At 42.7% G+C, this 16,576-nt stretch overlaps 1 protein-coding gene across 1 annotated transcript in view; it reads right to left on the bottom strand.

The window, feature by feature from the left end:
- KIF6 (kinesin family member 6) overlaps window positions 1-16,576 on the bottom strand; it is a 417,441-nt gene that overhangs the window by 185,215 nt on the left and 215,650 nt on the right. The window contains 3 exon segments of the mRNA XM_055574416.1: window positions 1,500-1,715; window positions 6,496-6,634; window positions 7,482-7,587. Coding sequence (XP_055430391.1) covers window positions 1,500-1,715; window positions 6,496-6,634; window positions 7,482-7,587 — 461 coding nt within the window.

Genomic DNA, 16,576 nt, shown 5'->3' with positions numbered 1-16,576 from the left:
ACATCACCAAATACACTTCCAGCCTTCTCAGTCTTGTCTCTATTAACTAAAAAGTGTGCTCTTTAATGAGCACCATACTCTTTAATTATTTCCAAGCTAGATGCGTAAGAAAACCACACATGGCAGGTTGTTCATCCCAACAAATGTTTACACAGAAAATTTCAACCTAAGTTGCAAAAGGGAAGCTCTTTATCCCTTTGTTCTAGAACATTCCATACTTCAGATTTCTCAATGTCTTCACCAAAAAAGGCATTGGTCAACTATACACATGGTCTGCCAGTCTAATAGAAAGAGAAACGTATAAAACCAACCTGGACTTCCAGCATGGTTCTGTGGCTGCTGTAGTGATGCGGCGTGCATGCTCAGCCGCTTCAGTGGTGTCCGACTCTTTGCGACCCTGTGGACTGTAGCCTGCTAGGCTCCTTGGTCCATGGGGATTCTTCAAGCAAGAATACTGGGATGGGTTGCCATTTCCTACTCCAGGGGATCTTTCTCTCCCAGGGATAGAACCTGCACCTCTTACGTCTCCTGCATTGGCAGGCAGGTTCTTTACCACTAGCGCCACCTGGGAAGTCTGCTGTAGAGGTGGTACCTACACACTTATCAAAAACTATACCCAGGGCAGGTGCCTCGGAGTCAGTCCAACCCTGACAAACCCTATTATCTGACAAGACTGTGTGTGCTTATTGTCCTTTAAGGCAGACTGTGATCATATCCTAAAATAAGTCTGCTGCAGAGAGCTCATTTGGATTTATAAATAAACACTGTTTCATCACATTAGTGGTGATTCTTCTCTCCCTCCTGTATTGGAGGAAGTTTTCTGTTCTCTTCTCTACAGCTGGCTTTTCTGCTGTTGCCCTGAACCCTCTATTTCAGCCTCTGGGACAGTCCACACTTTGTGTCTTCTGTTTAGTCATCAGTTTTAGAAACTGGCATTTAAGAGATTTGGTCATTATAAAAGTGAATTCTGACAGATAAGTTGTTAGAACCTTCATCCTTGCACATTTAAAACTAAAGGATGCTACACTGAAATCCATTATGGAGAATGAATTTTTTTTTTTTTTCCAGAATGGAAATAATGGTGACAGAATCCACATGCCAATGCAAGAGATGCAGATTCAATCTCTGGGTTAAGAAGATGCTCTGGAGGAGGAAATGGCAACCCACTTCAGTGCTCTTGCCTGGAAAATTCCATGGACAGGGGAGCCTGGAGGGCTACAGTCCATGGGGTTGCAAAGAGTCGGACACAACTGAACAACTGAGCACATACTTTACTTGGGGTTTCCTGTTATTGCTGCTGCAGCTGCTTCTACTACAACTTCAAGACTTCAAGAAATGTTGGTAACATTAAAAATGGTAATATTTATGATGATTAGTATAATAATAAAGATTATAATCATTTACATGTTTGTTTATTTTTTATATGGAGGTATAATTTGACAGCCTCTATTTTTGATTTATAATTATAGAGTTTGTGTGTATAAATAAGTATAACTGACCTGTTTTTCTGTGGAGCAAACTGGATCTGTATGGAGAGGTGCTGGAGTCCAGGGCCTGAGTGGGAGCTGAGAGTGGCAATGTCTTCGGACCGTCCGGGTTCCCAGGTGGGAAGGGGGCGCTCTGGCCATGACTCAGTTGACTTCTGTCCACTCTGGAGAGGTGGAGAGCATCCTGAGCTTTCTTCTTCTCCTTCTTTAACATATTTACCAAAATATCTAAAACTTGACTTAAGGATTTAGTCACTCATGATGGATTAGAATGATCAAAACACTTATTTTCAAGTGAGATTGATAGATTCAACAACACTTGCTATGGTCGTGTGACAAAGACAGACAAAAGAAAGACTTCACGTTTCTGAGGTCCTTGATAAAGTGATGGACAGGGTAGGAGGCTACTGGCCTTTCAATAGGGCACCATTATCATTACATGAAAAATGAGCAAGCCAAAAGGCCTTTAAAATCTTTGAGTTCAAACTAATTTGGGCTTAAAGCTTTCATGAAAGCATTTGTAAAAAGGAAAATGAATCCTGGGTAGTGGTTGACAATGGAGCTGTCTCCGTAAGCAAGACTTGAATGCGGGAAGCAGCTCTGGAATCAGCAGGACGAGGAGCAGGGAGACTACAGAGCCTGCCCAGCAGGCAGCTCAGCAGAGTCAGCTCTGGTGCCAGACCACCTCCACGTCCAACTCATGCTCATTCCGCATACCTTCGAACGGGGCTTTAAGTCACCTTTTTAAAAGTCTCTAATTTTTGGTCTCTCTAATTTCACTAAAAGAGGTGAATTATTAGTAAAGATGTGCATGCTAAGCAACTTCAGTCTTGTCCAACTGTCTGCGACCCTGTGAACTATAGCCTGGCAGGCTCCTCTGTCCATGGGATTCTCCAGGCAAGGATACCAGAGTGGGTTGCCATGCCCTCCTCCAGGGGATCTTCCTGACCCAGGGATCAAACCTGCGTCTCTTACTGTCTCCTGCACTGGGGGGCAAGTTCTTTATCACTAGCACCACCTGGGAAGCCCCATTAGTAAAGATTTATCATTTTAAATTAGAACTTTTGTGGGCCATATGAATCTATTAGGAGCACTGATGATGAGTGATAAAGTCACTCCATTCTACCCTCCTTCACTGTTCTTTCAAGTTCAAGTCGTCAAGCCCTCTAGGGGGTTCTGCCATCATGAAGAGAAAAGATGACACTCTTTGGAGAACCTCATAACTCTCCCTGCATTGCACTGAGATGAATCCAAGGCCTCACCAGCCCTGCAGATGGCTTCATTCAAACAGGAGTCTGAGGAAACTCGAAGATGGTGTAGGACAAGACGGCTACACGAAGCCGGGGGAGGCATCCAGGCATGTTCATTCTTGGGCAGGGAACATGGAGAGCACTTGACCTCCATTTTCCTCTTCAGCTTTGACCTCAGCTTTTTGTGATTTCTGGAAGCATGGTTTTTCTCTTACAAGCCCTGACACAGCCTCTGTTCTTCACCTCAAACAAGCTTGTATTTACCAAAGGTGTTCACAACTTTGGTGGTGTCTAGGAATTCCCCATTCCTCTGTGCGGGGGTGATTAGCGAGACCATCATGCACTTTCACTGATTCCTGCTTGGCCGTGGCCATGTCCTTCCTTCACTCAGTCAGCGACACTCCTTGGAGCTTGCACTGGGTGCCAGGCAATGCTGTGTTCCAGGCACAGAGATAGAAAGATGCAGGGGCACACTGGGTTTTTGCTCTCATGAAGCAGATGTCTACTGGAGAAAGCTGGATCTCTCTCACACACACATACGAGGGCAGAAGTGCCAGATTGCTTATTTTTTTAAAAAGGTCGAGAGTGACTGAGTGGCTGCTTTCTACTGGGTGCTCAAGAAAGGTTCAGGCCTCAAGACAGGCTTTTTAGAAAATGACATTTAAGCTGAGACCTGAATGACAAGAAGAGCCAGACGTAGGGAGGGTGTCTAAGCAGAGGAAGTGGCGAGTGCTGAAACCCGAAGGAGAAACAGGCCAGGCAGTGGTTTACAACAGAGGCTATTTCACCACCCACGGGACGCTTGGCCACGTCTGGAGATATTTTTGGGTTGTTTTTGGGCTTTCCTTCTGCCCAGGGGGTTGGGGATGCTCCTGGTGGCCAGTGGGTAGAGGACTGCTCAGGATAGCTCCGACGGCGGCACCGCTGAGGTTAAGAAGCTGGGTCTTATAAGTCAGGGCAGAGAGGCACCGTGCCCACAGCCTAACGTGCACTGGGCGGGGGCAGAAGACACGAGGTGGGGGCTGGGTGGGCGCAAGATCACGTGGGGCCTCTTCACCTGGAGGAAGAAGCGTGATTGCTACTCTAAGTGTAACGGGAACCTGCCGGAAAGACTGAACCAGAGAAACGCGGTGTTCTGATGGACGTTCACAAAGGCCACAACAGAGACTCATCTCGCTGCCCCCCTTCTCTCCGGTTCCCTTTGTCTGGCCCTGCTTCCAACTCCCATCTCATTCGCGCCTCTGTTCCTGCCAAGTGCAGCCCTGGGGACCAAGTGTCACCCCGTTAAGTGTTTTGTGAAGAGATGTCTGAACTTTTTGCAAGCTGATAATGCCACTGAAGTGACACCGTTTTCACTCCCTTTCCACGGAGAGCATTCCAGGCTGCACACTGTCTTTCTGTTTGCAGGACAATCTTCTGCTGAACTCTAGTAGGATCACTTTTCCTCCTATTTTAAGCCATATCTTTTTCACTCCTCCTGTCAGTATACTGGCCTTCTTGGTTCTCCCCTAAAAAGATAATGAAAATTGTCTCCAACCTGACTGTGAGACACTATGAAACGTCAGGAGCCTTTCTTGGTCATTAGCCCTTGATAAATGTCAGCTTTGTGATGAGTATGTCTTAGCTGCTCTCCCTCCTTCTTCTGAGTCTGCCCATTGTCTGTGGGGTCACACCCTCCATGGTGCAGCACTCTACAGAGCCCGGAGCACAAGCCAGGCGGCATCTTACCAGCTCTGCTCAGCTCTGAGATGCTGGCGAGAGGCAGTGTTGTCAGAGATGACGGATGAAGAGCTAGGGCATCCATCTGGGTGTGAACTTCCAAGTTCAGTGCTCTTTTCACCATGCCTCCTACACATTCTCCTTGTAAATATGAGTCTCAGAAGGCAAGGACCCTGCTGGAGTTGTTCACGGTCGGGAAAGAATCTAGCACAGCCCTGCGTGGACAGCGGTACCTGGATTTACCAGTGAAGAAATGATGTATGTCTCTCTCTCACTCCCTTTGTAAAATAAACATATACGAACAAGCCTAGACTGTTCCCTCTCTGTCATATCTCATTTCATCCCTCCCATATGCACAGACATTCATAAGCCCAGAAGGGGATTAAGGAGTTGGTAGGAGTATTTAGGGGAGATGATCCTGAACTAGGATCAAGGCCAGGAAAAGAAGCAGAGCTCAGACTGGGGCTGGGGCCAGGACTGAGGCCTCGGCTGGGACCATCTCTGGGGATGGATAGGGCAGGAGAGAGGAAAAGGAATGCAAGGGCGACGACAGTGCAGCAGCACTTGGAGACTCGGGCTTGTGTGGGAGCTCAACTCACAGTCAGATCCACTGTTACTGGCCCGATAATAAAGCAGCTCGAGCCCACTTGAATCAGACACATGGGGTCTGCTAACACTCAACTAAAATTAGAGGCTGAAGTTAATCAGGCAGAGTGCCTACCTCCTATTTGGTTTGGTTTTACCTCTTTATTACTGGATTTCCTTCATGTAAGCTATTTTTTATGAATTTTGCACAATAGCTAAAGCTAAAATACCTTTTAGCAATTTTTGAGAAGTGAACAAAAATATTTGTTCATAAAGAACTGACCGAAATCATTTCTTATGCATGCTTAAAGCCTGCAAATGTAATGAAAATGCCAAATCTTTTGCCAGAAGCTTGGAAGATAAAATAAGAAACAATACTGAAGAAATACTGGGGATACCTGAGATCTAACCATCCATTAGGGGCTCTTTAGAGATGGACAGGGAGGCCTGGCGTGCTGCGATTCATGGGGTCGCAAAGAGTCGGACACGACGGAGCGACTGGACTGAACTGAGCTGAGAGGTAACCACCTCATCTGGGGGCTTGCCAGGCGGCGCTAGTGGTAAAGAACCCCATTGCCAATGCAGGAGATGTAAGAGACACAGGTTTGATCCCTGGGTCAGGAAGATCCCCTGGAGGGGACAATGGCAACCCACTCCAGCATTCTTGCCTGCAGAATTCCAGGGACAGCGGAGCCTGGCGGGCTATAGCCCATGGGGTCACAGAGTCGACTTAGCATGCACGCATGCACGCATGCATGTCATCTGGAAGAGAGGCAGTTCCCATGTGCTGTTACCATTTTCAGTCCCCAATATATGCTGTCTCCTAGAGACGTAAGAATTCTATCCTTAACACTCATCTACACTCACTTCCAAATTTGGAAACATTTGTAAGTGGAACTCAAAGCAGTAGATCTGGCTTTTAAATAAAAAAGTTACATTTAAATCAATCTCTGCTCTTTATAAGCTAAATACCATTTGTCATTTCTCGGCCATCATTCGAGTTTCACCCACACAGAGGCCACAAATTCTGGGCCATGGTGGGGCTGTGGTCAGCCCGGTGTCCGGCCAGCTAGCTAAAGATAACCAGCTAGCTCACTGTGTCAGGACTAAAACAGGAAGAGCACTGTAGAGTAGTCAAAAATGTATTAAAAATTTTTTTAATGTGGACAGAAAGAAAACCCATGCTTTTCAATAAACTGAAATGTCTCCCATAATGGTGAGATATCTAGCTAAAAGCAAGGTAATTTTTTTTTTTTTTTCTTTTATGGCAACTCTGGTTTTTACTAGTTGCGACAACATGTTTGGTGAAGGGACATTTTACTTCTAAACAGAAAGAAACAACGTGAGCTAGAAGCTGGGTGGGGAGCTGGGTGATGTGGCTAGGGGAAGATAGCTAAGGGTTTCCTGGTCCAACCCCATAGAAGAAGAGTCTCTAATCTCTGCAGAAAGGATACTGATTTCATTGTCCCTCTGCTGTAGAATATCACGTAGCTTTTTATACTCTTCCTCTTTCAATGGTTCTTGGCAGTTTTGATCTTTGTTTTCGGAGGGGGCTGTGCTCTGTCTGTGGATCTTCTTGTCATTCAGCAGTTTCTGTAAGATGAAACAAGAGCTTAGCACCCATACGTCTACTCCCAGTGTCTTGTGTCTCTGATTCTTTTCGCCTTTACCAATGCCTTGCACACATTAGGTGTTCTCCTCTGACGCCTCGCCTTGCGATGCGGTTGCCTTTGCTGCAACGTGTTTTCCTCCTCCTACCTCCTTCATCATACCCCTCCCCCTTATCTTGTCTTTCCCTCCCTAACATGGGAAAATCCTGCTCAAACACTGTCTTCTCTTGAACGTCTTTTGCTTTCTCTATAACCTCATACCACTAACTCACACTTAAAAAAAAACCAAACAGTTGTCATGTATTATAATTATTCTTTACATATCTGTCTCCTCTGTGACTTACTTATTCAACTTTGCCTTCTCTATGCCTAGTCCAGAACAGACTCACACAAATGTCTATTATCTTAATGAAGTATGCTAAATTACAAGTCAGGCAGACACAGAGGCTAAGGATATTCACACTGTGTCATCATGAAAGTAAAACCTAAGACCGAGGCTGCTGGAGAAAAATGAAGGATACAATTCTTTTGACATAGCTAGAAAATAAGTGGTTTTGAACACGAAATGATTTTGTGTAGAAGGTAGAGAGATTCCCGGCCAAAGCTTTAGAAGTCCAAGGTCTGAGCTTATCCATTGGAAAGTAAGATACAACCTCTGAAGAAATTCAGTGATCATCTGTTTGAACCATCTCAGTGGTTCAAAGATCATACTGTTCTGGAAATGGGAAGCTGGCTCCTCAACCTTTCAAGAGCAGGTCAACTAGAAAAGCTTTATTGCAGTTCGAACACAGCAGACAAGGGCTTCTAGTAGTGGAAATGCTTAAATTTACCTTTAAATAATGGAAACAGTGATGAATTTTACGCATATCAGTGCCAACCTCTAGTTTACTCTCTGGATCCTGGTCTTCCAAAAAGGATGTTATTAGTTTTTCCAGCCTAAAAATACATAATGTATGAGAATCAACTACAAGCTTGAAACTTTAGAAATTCTAGTGACATTACTTTGTTAGCTAACATTGGAATTACAGGACATTGTTCTCACTTCCTTATGAAAATACAGTTATCCGATTTGACTATAAACATTAACGAGGAAGAAACAAATTGGCAAAGTGAAATCTGGAAATGATCCAATTATTTGACTAATTTCCAGTGGACTTTCACATGCAGATTTCAATTCAAGAATCATTTGATTTCTACAAGATACGCATTCTAGCCTGCAACACTGCTAAAGATAAAGTAATGAAAAAAATTTTTTATTAGTTTCATTAAAAATTCATGCTGCTCAGTCTGAGCTGGGACCTTAGTGGTGCCCCAAACCCTTTGAATTACTCCTGGTTAACATACCGTATTCACAGTGGCTCTTCCAAATCCATCCACAGCCCCCAGCCTCCATCAATAATGCAGCTTCTCACTAGACTGAGAAGTCAAAGTTGTTTCAAGTGGGCTCCTTCTGCTACCTTTTCCTCCACCTGCCAGTGTCTCTGTCTCACCTCTCAGCCCTCTTCCTTCTGATTTTGGATAATATCCTTCCTCCTTCTCATGGCCAACCTCTCCCCAGGCTCCTTGCAGGGTTACCTGATTAGTTACTTCCTTAGCACCTCTTCATGCTGATTTTCCCTTCTCCTTACAAGGATTTTTCATGTTAGTCCTATTCTAAAACAAATAAAAAATAGAAAACAAACATCTGCCTTTGGAGGGAACATCCAGGCCACGCCAGGAAGCTTAGTTTGTGGCTTATAGTGTCCACACTGCATTCTAGGGTCTGCATGGCATCTTCACTCCCTCGTTAGTTTATGAGAATCATGGGGCAATTCTTGACTCTTATTCTTCCTTGTGTTCCCTCTCCATGTCCCTGTATCTACAGCATCAGTATAGAATCAATGGAATGATTCCTTCTGTGTTGAGATAAGACTCTTGATAAGGAAGGTGTAAGAATGGCAATCACTGTCTGTGATGCTCACTGTCATTATATGGTGGCAGTCTATCTTTCTCACATTGTTTTGAAAATATCTACACACTTTCAGCATCATTTTGAACAGAACACATCTCCTTTCCACTAGTACTACCAGCCTGCTCAAATAAGATGTAATGATTTCCTTCAGATAGCAGAGGATGAGATGGTTAGATAGCATCACTGACTCCATGGACATGAATCTGAGCAAACTCTGGGGGACAGTGAAGGACAGGAAGGTCTGGTGTGCCACGGCCCATGGGGTCAACAAAGAGTCGGACACGACTCTGCAGCTGAATGACAACAAGCAGCTTTGGACGTCGTTCTTACTTCTTCCTACAGTCTGTGACACATGACAGCTGTTGCTTCCCAATCTGCACTGTCATTTTTAAGGAGCATCTTTGGGTGGAGGGGTACTTATTTGTACCATTTGCTGACTGACATAATCTTACCTTGTAGCAGGCTTCAAACTGTCAGAGACATAGAGACATTAGTTTCTGATACAAAATGTGTTCATGTTTTTATGTGAAATATTATAAAAATAGATATTTATGGAAAGAATTCCAAACAACACAGGTGTGAATATATTAAAAAATAAACACTCCACTCTTCTCCATCCCTTGCCACCATTCTCATCTTTATTGACTCTCAATACTTTGGGGAATCCACGGTTAGTAGCTAAAATACATTCTTCTAGTTTTTAATGAAGCAGATACCTATAGCCTTATGTGCATTTGTAGATTTCATTTGTTTATACAAAAATGAGATCACACTCTGAATGGAGTTCTATATCATTACTTTTCTAAACAATTTATCAGAAATAATATTCCATGCCAGTACATATATAATAGAATTATTTCATTTTAATGGCTATATAATATTGTATAGTGTGTGTCCTGAGCCTCTCATGATAGACACTGAGGCAAGATATTCATAATTGCTACTTTCTTCTGTCACTCACGAGGAGGCCTGAATGCACAACTGCCAATTAATGAAGTTTCAAAAAATAGTAATGCATATCCATTTGTATTGACCCTGAATACTTAGCAAAAATTCTGGAACTTTGAAAATTATCATTAGTTCTAGAATTTACCACAATAGTAAAAAGAATTTACTATCCTCTGGAGTAGGTGTTTTTTTGTTTCCACTGTCCCTAAAATTTCAGACAGCCAATATTAGATTATGGCACCCCACTCCAGTGTTCTTGCCTGGAGAATCCCAGGAGGAGCCTGGTGGGCTGCAGTCCATGGGGTCGCTAGGAGTCGGGCACGACTAAGCGACTTCACTTTCACTTTTCACTTTCATGCACTGGAGAAGGAAATGGCAACCCACTCCAGTGTTCTTGCCTGGAGAATCCCAGGGACGGGGGAGCCTGGTGGGCTGCCGTCTATGGGGTCGCACAGAGTCGGACACGACTGAAGCGACTTAGCAGCAGTGGCTAGTCAATTCTTCTGCCTTGCTTTTTCTTTCGAAAATAATTTCTCCTGTATAGTCTGATCGTGAAGTAAATATTCTAGGAAACACTCCATTAAGCAGGGCTGAAGTGGGTTCCAAGCTCACAAGAAAGCACTGTAAGATTGTACAGACCTGCTCATTAGCTGAGTTAACTCACAGATCACTCTGTCTCACTGGACTTTTTCTTGCACAATAAGAGTTTAGGATACAAGGAAGACCAGGAATCCAAACAAACGGTGAAGAACTTCTGCTGAAATGAAAGAAGTGGATTGCTTCACCCCCCTGAGACTTGATTAGTTGGTTATAAAAGTAAGAATGAAGATCAGGCCTTTTGACGTGCAATTTTTTTTTCCTTAGTACTTGACACAACAGAGCCTCTTCAGATAAGAGAAACATGCCCGGTCTTCCCTTCATCCATTAAATGATTTATTATTGAATTAATTTTCTTATCAGCCAAGGACTTGGCCTAACAATTAAAATGCAGAAAAATGCCTATTCAGATGTTTCTGATGTACTCCTCTCATAGTTAAGAGTGAACGATTGACCCTAAATTCCCTGCATTTTCCTATCTCCCAAAATAGTTCCTAAGTTCATACCTAGTCACTGGTCCCAGTGGGGGTCTCCCAGCTGCCAGAACCCTGTTGGCCAGTGAAGAACTGTCTGCAGGAAAGCTCTCCCAAGAGGTCAAGCGAGCATGATAAGTCTGTTCTTTAGGATAAGCTTTTGTAAACAAGAAATTTTACTTGTTCTCTGTCGCTAGGAAAAAAAGAAGTAAAAGAATCCCATTGGAGAAGTAAAACTAAATGCATGCCATTCAGTTCTAGTTCATATAGACAAGAAAGATGGTGGACAATCTATGTGCCTGAACACTAAGCCTGGCTGGTAGGTGACTGGAGGATGTTGGTGATGATACTTGTTTCCACCAAACTGACTGTTGATGAGACAGCGCTGACAGCCTGTAGCTTAGATCAGCAGTTCTGTTGTGCTATAACTTTTGATTCCTGGCCACATCACAAGCTGTCATTGCTTAGTTGCTAAGTCATGTCTGTCACTTTTGTGACCAGATTGACTGTAGCCCACCCGGCTCCTCTGTCCATGGGATTTCCCAGGCAAGAATTTTGGAGTGGATTGCCATTTCATTCTCCAGGGGATCTTCCAGACCCAGGAATCGAATTCAGGTCTCCTGCATTGGCAGTATGGTTCTTTACCACTGAGCCACCCGGGAAGCCCATGGCCACACCAAAGAATTGACCATAATTTCTAATGCATGCTTTATCCCCTCAAGACCACTGGACTACTTTTGTTTTTGCTCCCAACATTTCTTGCCAAAAATAAAGTTTTATCTGCAGCCATATTTTTGTGGAAATTTAGGTTTAGTAGTGTGAATAGAAAGGGAAAGCCAGTTAATTATCATCAACAATAGCTGGTATTACTTGGGCAAGCACTAAATACTAGCTACTGGTCTGTGCCCTTTGAATACAACATTTCCTTAATCTGCACAACAACTAGATGGGCTGAGTACTATTATTGTCCTCATATCGTAAGTAAAGGACCTGAAGTACAGAGAAGTTGTATGTCTTGCCCAAGGTCATACAGCCAGCAGACCGCAGAGCTGGAATTCAAACTCCGGGAGGCTGACTTCAGAATTCAAGTTTTAAACACTGTGCTTACCATACTATGGCAAAGTCACTACATTTATTTAAACATCATGCTGGGCAGTGCATTTCTAAAGGGCAATGCCATACCATCTAGAATTTTTTGAAAAGGTAAATAGTTGAATAGACAAGAGGGAAATAACTGAGCTGCACTTGCTTAGATCTTAATAAGGTCACTGACTGGCATGCTTTATAACAGCAAAGGGAAAGAATCGGAATGCCCCCTATTAGGAAATTAAATAAATTATGGCATAATTGTTTACACTGTTAGGCAAGTATTTATTTATTTTTAAATTTTTTAATTTTAATTGTTAGGCAAGTATTTAAAATGATGGTGAAGAGGTATATCTACTGGCATTAAAATAGTCATGATATACTATGATAGGTTAATAATGAATCCCTTTACAGGGATTCTGCAAGTAGCCTGAAATACACCCACCAAGAAGATAAGAGACAAGAAGGAAGGAGGGAAAGACAGAAGGAAGAAAAAAAAAAACCTGAGGCTTTTGCCCAGTTGCCTTTGGCTCAAGAGCATTTATTATCTCCTTGTGAAAAGAGACTAGCGATCCAAGAGAAACTTGCTCTTCTGCAGTGTTTTTATCATTATGCTACATTCAACTGTTTATTAAATGAAGTTCATTGTTTATCCATTGTGCACGATTATGATGTTCTCATTATTCTAAAATAATCTTTGTTAAAAAAAATTCAGGATGTTCCTTTCAGCATTAGCATCTCAAAATGAATCACAAACCATGTCTCTACGGTACTGGCTGTGGGAAAGTTGGGGGAAAAGAGGAATGGGTATAAGCAAGGAGCACACCTAAACTGGAAACCCCGGCTGGTTCTAAACCCCAGGGCAGCTATGGGAAGTGCAGCCCAGAGAGTAACTGGGGGACAAAGACGGCAGAAGTGTCCTATGACACAGTCTTATTCCAGGCAGTTAATGGGGAAAAACAAGGTTAGGGAGTGCAAGGCATTGGGACCTTATCCTCGGATACTGAGCTGGAAAGAGTGAGCGGGATACAAAATACCCCAGCTTGTGGGTTAGGGCTGTTCTGTGGCAGAATTATGGAAATGACTGGTGCCCCTGAGCTGATGGCCCTGCTGGCTTCTCACTGGTTCTGAGAGAACAGGCAGTTCATTCTCGAGGGCTATTAAGGAGTTCTGATTGCAGAAGCTAACTGGGACTAATTATGCCCAAATGTATCAGAATCTGCCTGACCCCCATCAGTCATTCGGCCACTGAAGACGGTGCTGTCGAGCACAGGTTGTGTCCGACAGGGTCAAGCAATGGGGTTGTTGACAAACTATAGTCACGTATCAACGTGAGCAAAGATCTTTCTTAAAAAGCTGAAAATAATGATAAAGATAAAAGGAAACTGGAGAACTCAACTTCTAGGAACATAACTACATAGGAAGAATGGGAGAATAGTTACAAAATTAAAAATACTGCTCACTGTATATAAAGAATGTGGCTGAACAATTATGTTGAATGATCTCAACCATGAACTAATTCATCAGCTTCTGTGGGTCACAAATTTCTCAGCTGTGAAATGTGCAAAACAACATCATCTCTAGACTGTTTGAGCTCTATGAAACAATGTAATTCAAGGAACAAAGACAGGGTATTTATTGTCTGGCCCATGAATGCCTTGCTCTTCAGTGTGAATAGTAGGCCAACTTCTTAGGCATCACCTGGGAGACTTGAAGAAATGTAGACTCCCAGGCCCCATGCCAGACTTGCTGAATCTACATTTAAACAACATTCCCTGGGGATTCCTGTGTGCATCAATGCTTAGGAAGCCATACAACACAGCAACTTGTTGAATTTTGAGTTATGAATATAAACACATCTTTTTGGCTCTGGAACCCAAAGAAATAACTTGAGATATTAAATGAAAGATATTAATGAAAGATATTAAATTAAATTAACAGCATCCCTTGATGGTCAGCCACGTCCTGGCTACTGTGCTAGTGACCTTACATGATTTCTTACTTAAGAGGGAAAAGAATTAAAGAGATGATCAGAGTCTGGTGCTTTTTATAACTGCCTTCCCCTAACTACTTTATTATTACTTTTATTGAACATCCATTACGTTTCAGCCACTCTTACATGTATTTTGTTATCTATCTGTACCATAAAGCTAAAAATTATTTTCCCTCCTTCACAGGTAAAGACAGGAGCACTCTTAGAGATTAAGTAACTTGCATACTATTAGTGGCATATTATATGCAACGTACTGCATAGAAGCTATAATCTATAATCTATACAACAGACTGGTTCCAAATAGGAAAAAGAGTACGTCAAGCCTGTGTATTGTCACCCTGCTTATTTAACTTATATGCAGAGTACATCATGTGAAACGCTGGGCTGGAAGAAACACAAGCTGGAATCAAGATTGCCGGGAGAAATATCAATAACCTCAGATATGCAGATGACACCACCCTTATGGCAGAAAGTGAAGAAGAACTAAAAAGCCTCATGATGAAAGTGAAAGAGAAGGGTGAAAAAGTTGGCTTAAACCTCAACATTCAGAAAACTAAGATCATGGCATCTGGTCCCATCACTTGATGGGAAATAATGGGGAAACAGTGGAAACAGTGTCAGAGTTTATTTTTTTGGGCTCCAAAATCACTGCAGATGGTGACTGCAGCCATGAAATTAAAAGACGCTTACTCCTTGGAAGGAAAGTTATGACCAACCTAGATAGCATATTCAAAAGCAGAGACATTACTTCACCAACAAAGTTTCGTCTAGTCAAGGCTATGGTTTTTCCTGTGGTCATGTATGGATGTGAGAGTTGGACTGTGAAGAAGGCTGAGTGCCGAAGAATTGATGCTTTTGAACTGTGGTGTTGGAGAAGACTCTCGAGAGTCCCTTGGACTGCAAGGAGATCCAACCAGTCCATTCTGAAGGAGATCAGTCCTGGGTGTTCATTGGAAGGAAGATGCTAAAGCTGAAACTCCAGTACTTTGGCCACCTCATGCGAAGAGTTGACTCATTGGAAAAGACTCTGATGCTGGGAGGGATTGGGGGCAGGAGGAGAAGGGGACGACAGAGGATGAGATGGCTGGATGGCATCACCGACTTGATGGACGTGAGTTTGAGTGAACTCCAGGAGTTGGTGATCGACAGGGAGGCCTGGCGTGCTGCGATTCATGGGGTCGCAAAGAGTTGGTCACGACTGAGCGACTGAACTGAACTGAACTGATAATGTACTAAATTCGTATTTTCATTTCAGAACTTTCCTTCCTACAGACTTTTGAAAAACAAGCAAAATGCAAAGAACAATGTGATCAGATAAACTTGGTGTCTTGCATTTCAAAGAAAATGATTTTGAATAAGATGCTGCAGAGGGGGTCCTTGAGACCCAGTGGTGGAAGGTGAAGGAAAGCCTTATTTTGACTTTGCTACCATGACAAGCTTCTTTTATGGGTATGACCCTTTAAAACATACAGTGTTGGGAAAGCACATAATTTATCAAAGGAAAGTTCGGATAAGAACAATAAATTCACAATTTATGATTAACTACAATCCACGGGACATGAAAAACTGAAGGCTGCGATTGTGCCAACAGGACTACAACCAAAGGAAACTACACAAATATTTCTTGGGGTCATTAGTTTCACATTTGCTTTTTGTTCGAGTCTGCTGAATGAACTATTCCCAACTGGCTTAAAGGTGGTTACGTCAAGATTTTTTTTCTTTTAGACTTCTCTGGTCTATGACAAGTATGTACATTTATACACTTACCAAGCCCTCACCAGTAAGTGAAAGACATGGACCCTCATGCGCAAGGAATTGAGTTCAGTGTCAGCCACTTTGTTGGAATGAGCTCTTTTTAATAACACTAGGGAGCCAGATAATGACTTCCCTGGTGGCTCAGATGGTAAAGAATCTGCCTGCAATGCAGCAGACCCAAGTTCAACCCCTGGTTGGGACAATACCCTGGAAAAGGGAATGGTAACCCACTCCAGTATTCTTGCCCAGAGAATCCCATGGACAGAAGAGCCTGGTGGGTGACAGTCCATGGGTCTCAAAGAATCAGAGACAACTGAGCGACTAACACTTTCCCTTTCTTTCAGGGAGCCAGAAAGTTCCTAGTTTGGGTGATACAGAGGAAATTCCTATGCAGAGTTTATCAACAAGATTTCTCTTAGTAACACACATTTCGTTTACCTCCACAAAAGCAGTTATATAGCCCCTCAAATGCAGAGCTTCTTAACCTCTGGATACTTTCAGTGTTTCAAAATAGCAAAGGCAAAACATCCAAATCAGAATCCAGACTCACTTGCCTCTAACACTGAAAAGTGAAAGTGAAAGTGGCTCAGTCGTGTCCGACTCTTTGCAACCCATGGACTACACAGTCCATGGAATTCTCCAGGCCAGAATACTGGAGTGGGTAGACTTTCCCTTCTCCGGGGGATCTTCCCAACCTAGGGATTGAACCCAGGTCTCCTGCATTGCAGGCAGATTCTTTACCAGCTGAGCCATCCTGCATTGCAGGCAGATTCTTTACCAACTGAGCTATGAGGGAAGCCCTCTAACATTGAAGATATAGCCTATTTATAGGAAAATACATTCACAGACATGTACTTCAATTTATAGAATTTTAAAAATTATTTTAAAATAATTTTTAAAGAAACTAGAAAAACTTTAAAGGCCCTACAAACTCTTAAAATGCAATGATGAAGGCTTCTGATAAGTTATAAAAATTAATTTTTTTAACTTACATTTTCATATAGCCAATTCATTAAAGGCATACACATATGTTGATATGACCAAACATTTTAACTTCAGTAGACATAGAAAGTTTCATTGGTTTAGAACAAACATAAGTAAGAAATTAAACTAATGCAAATT

This window comes from Bubalus kerabau, chromosome 3, assembly GCF_029407905.1.
Source record: "Bubalus kerabau isolate K-KA32 ecotype Philippines breed swamp buffalo chromosome 3, PCC_UOA_SB_1v2, whole genome shotgun sequence".
Lineage (NCBI taxonomy): Eukaryota > Metazoa > Chordata > Mammalia > Artiodactyla > Bovidae > Bubalus > Bubalus kerabau.
This window is presented reverse-complemented; position numbering and strand designations above follow the sequence as displayed.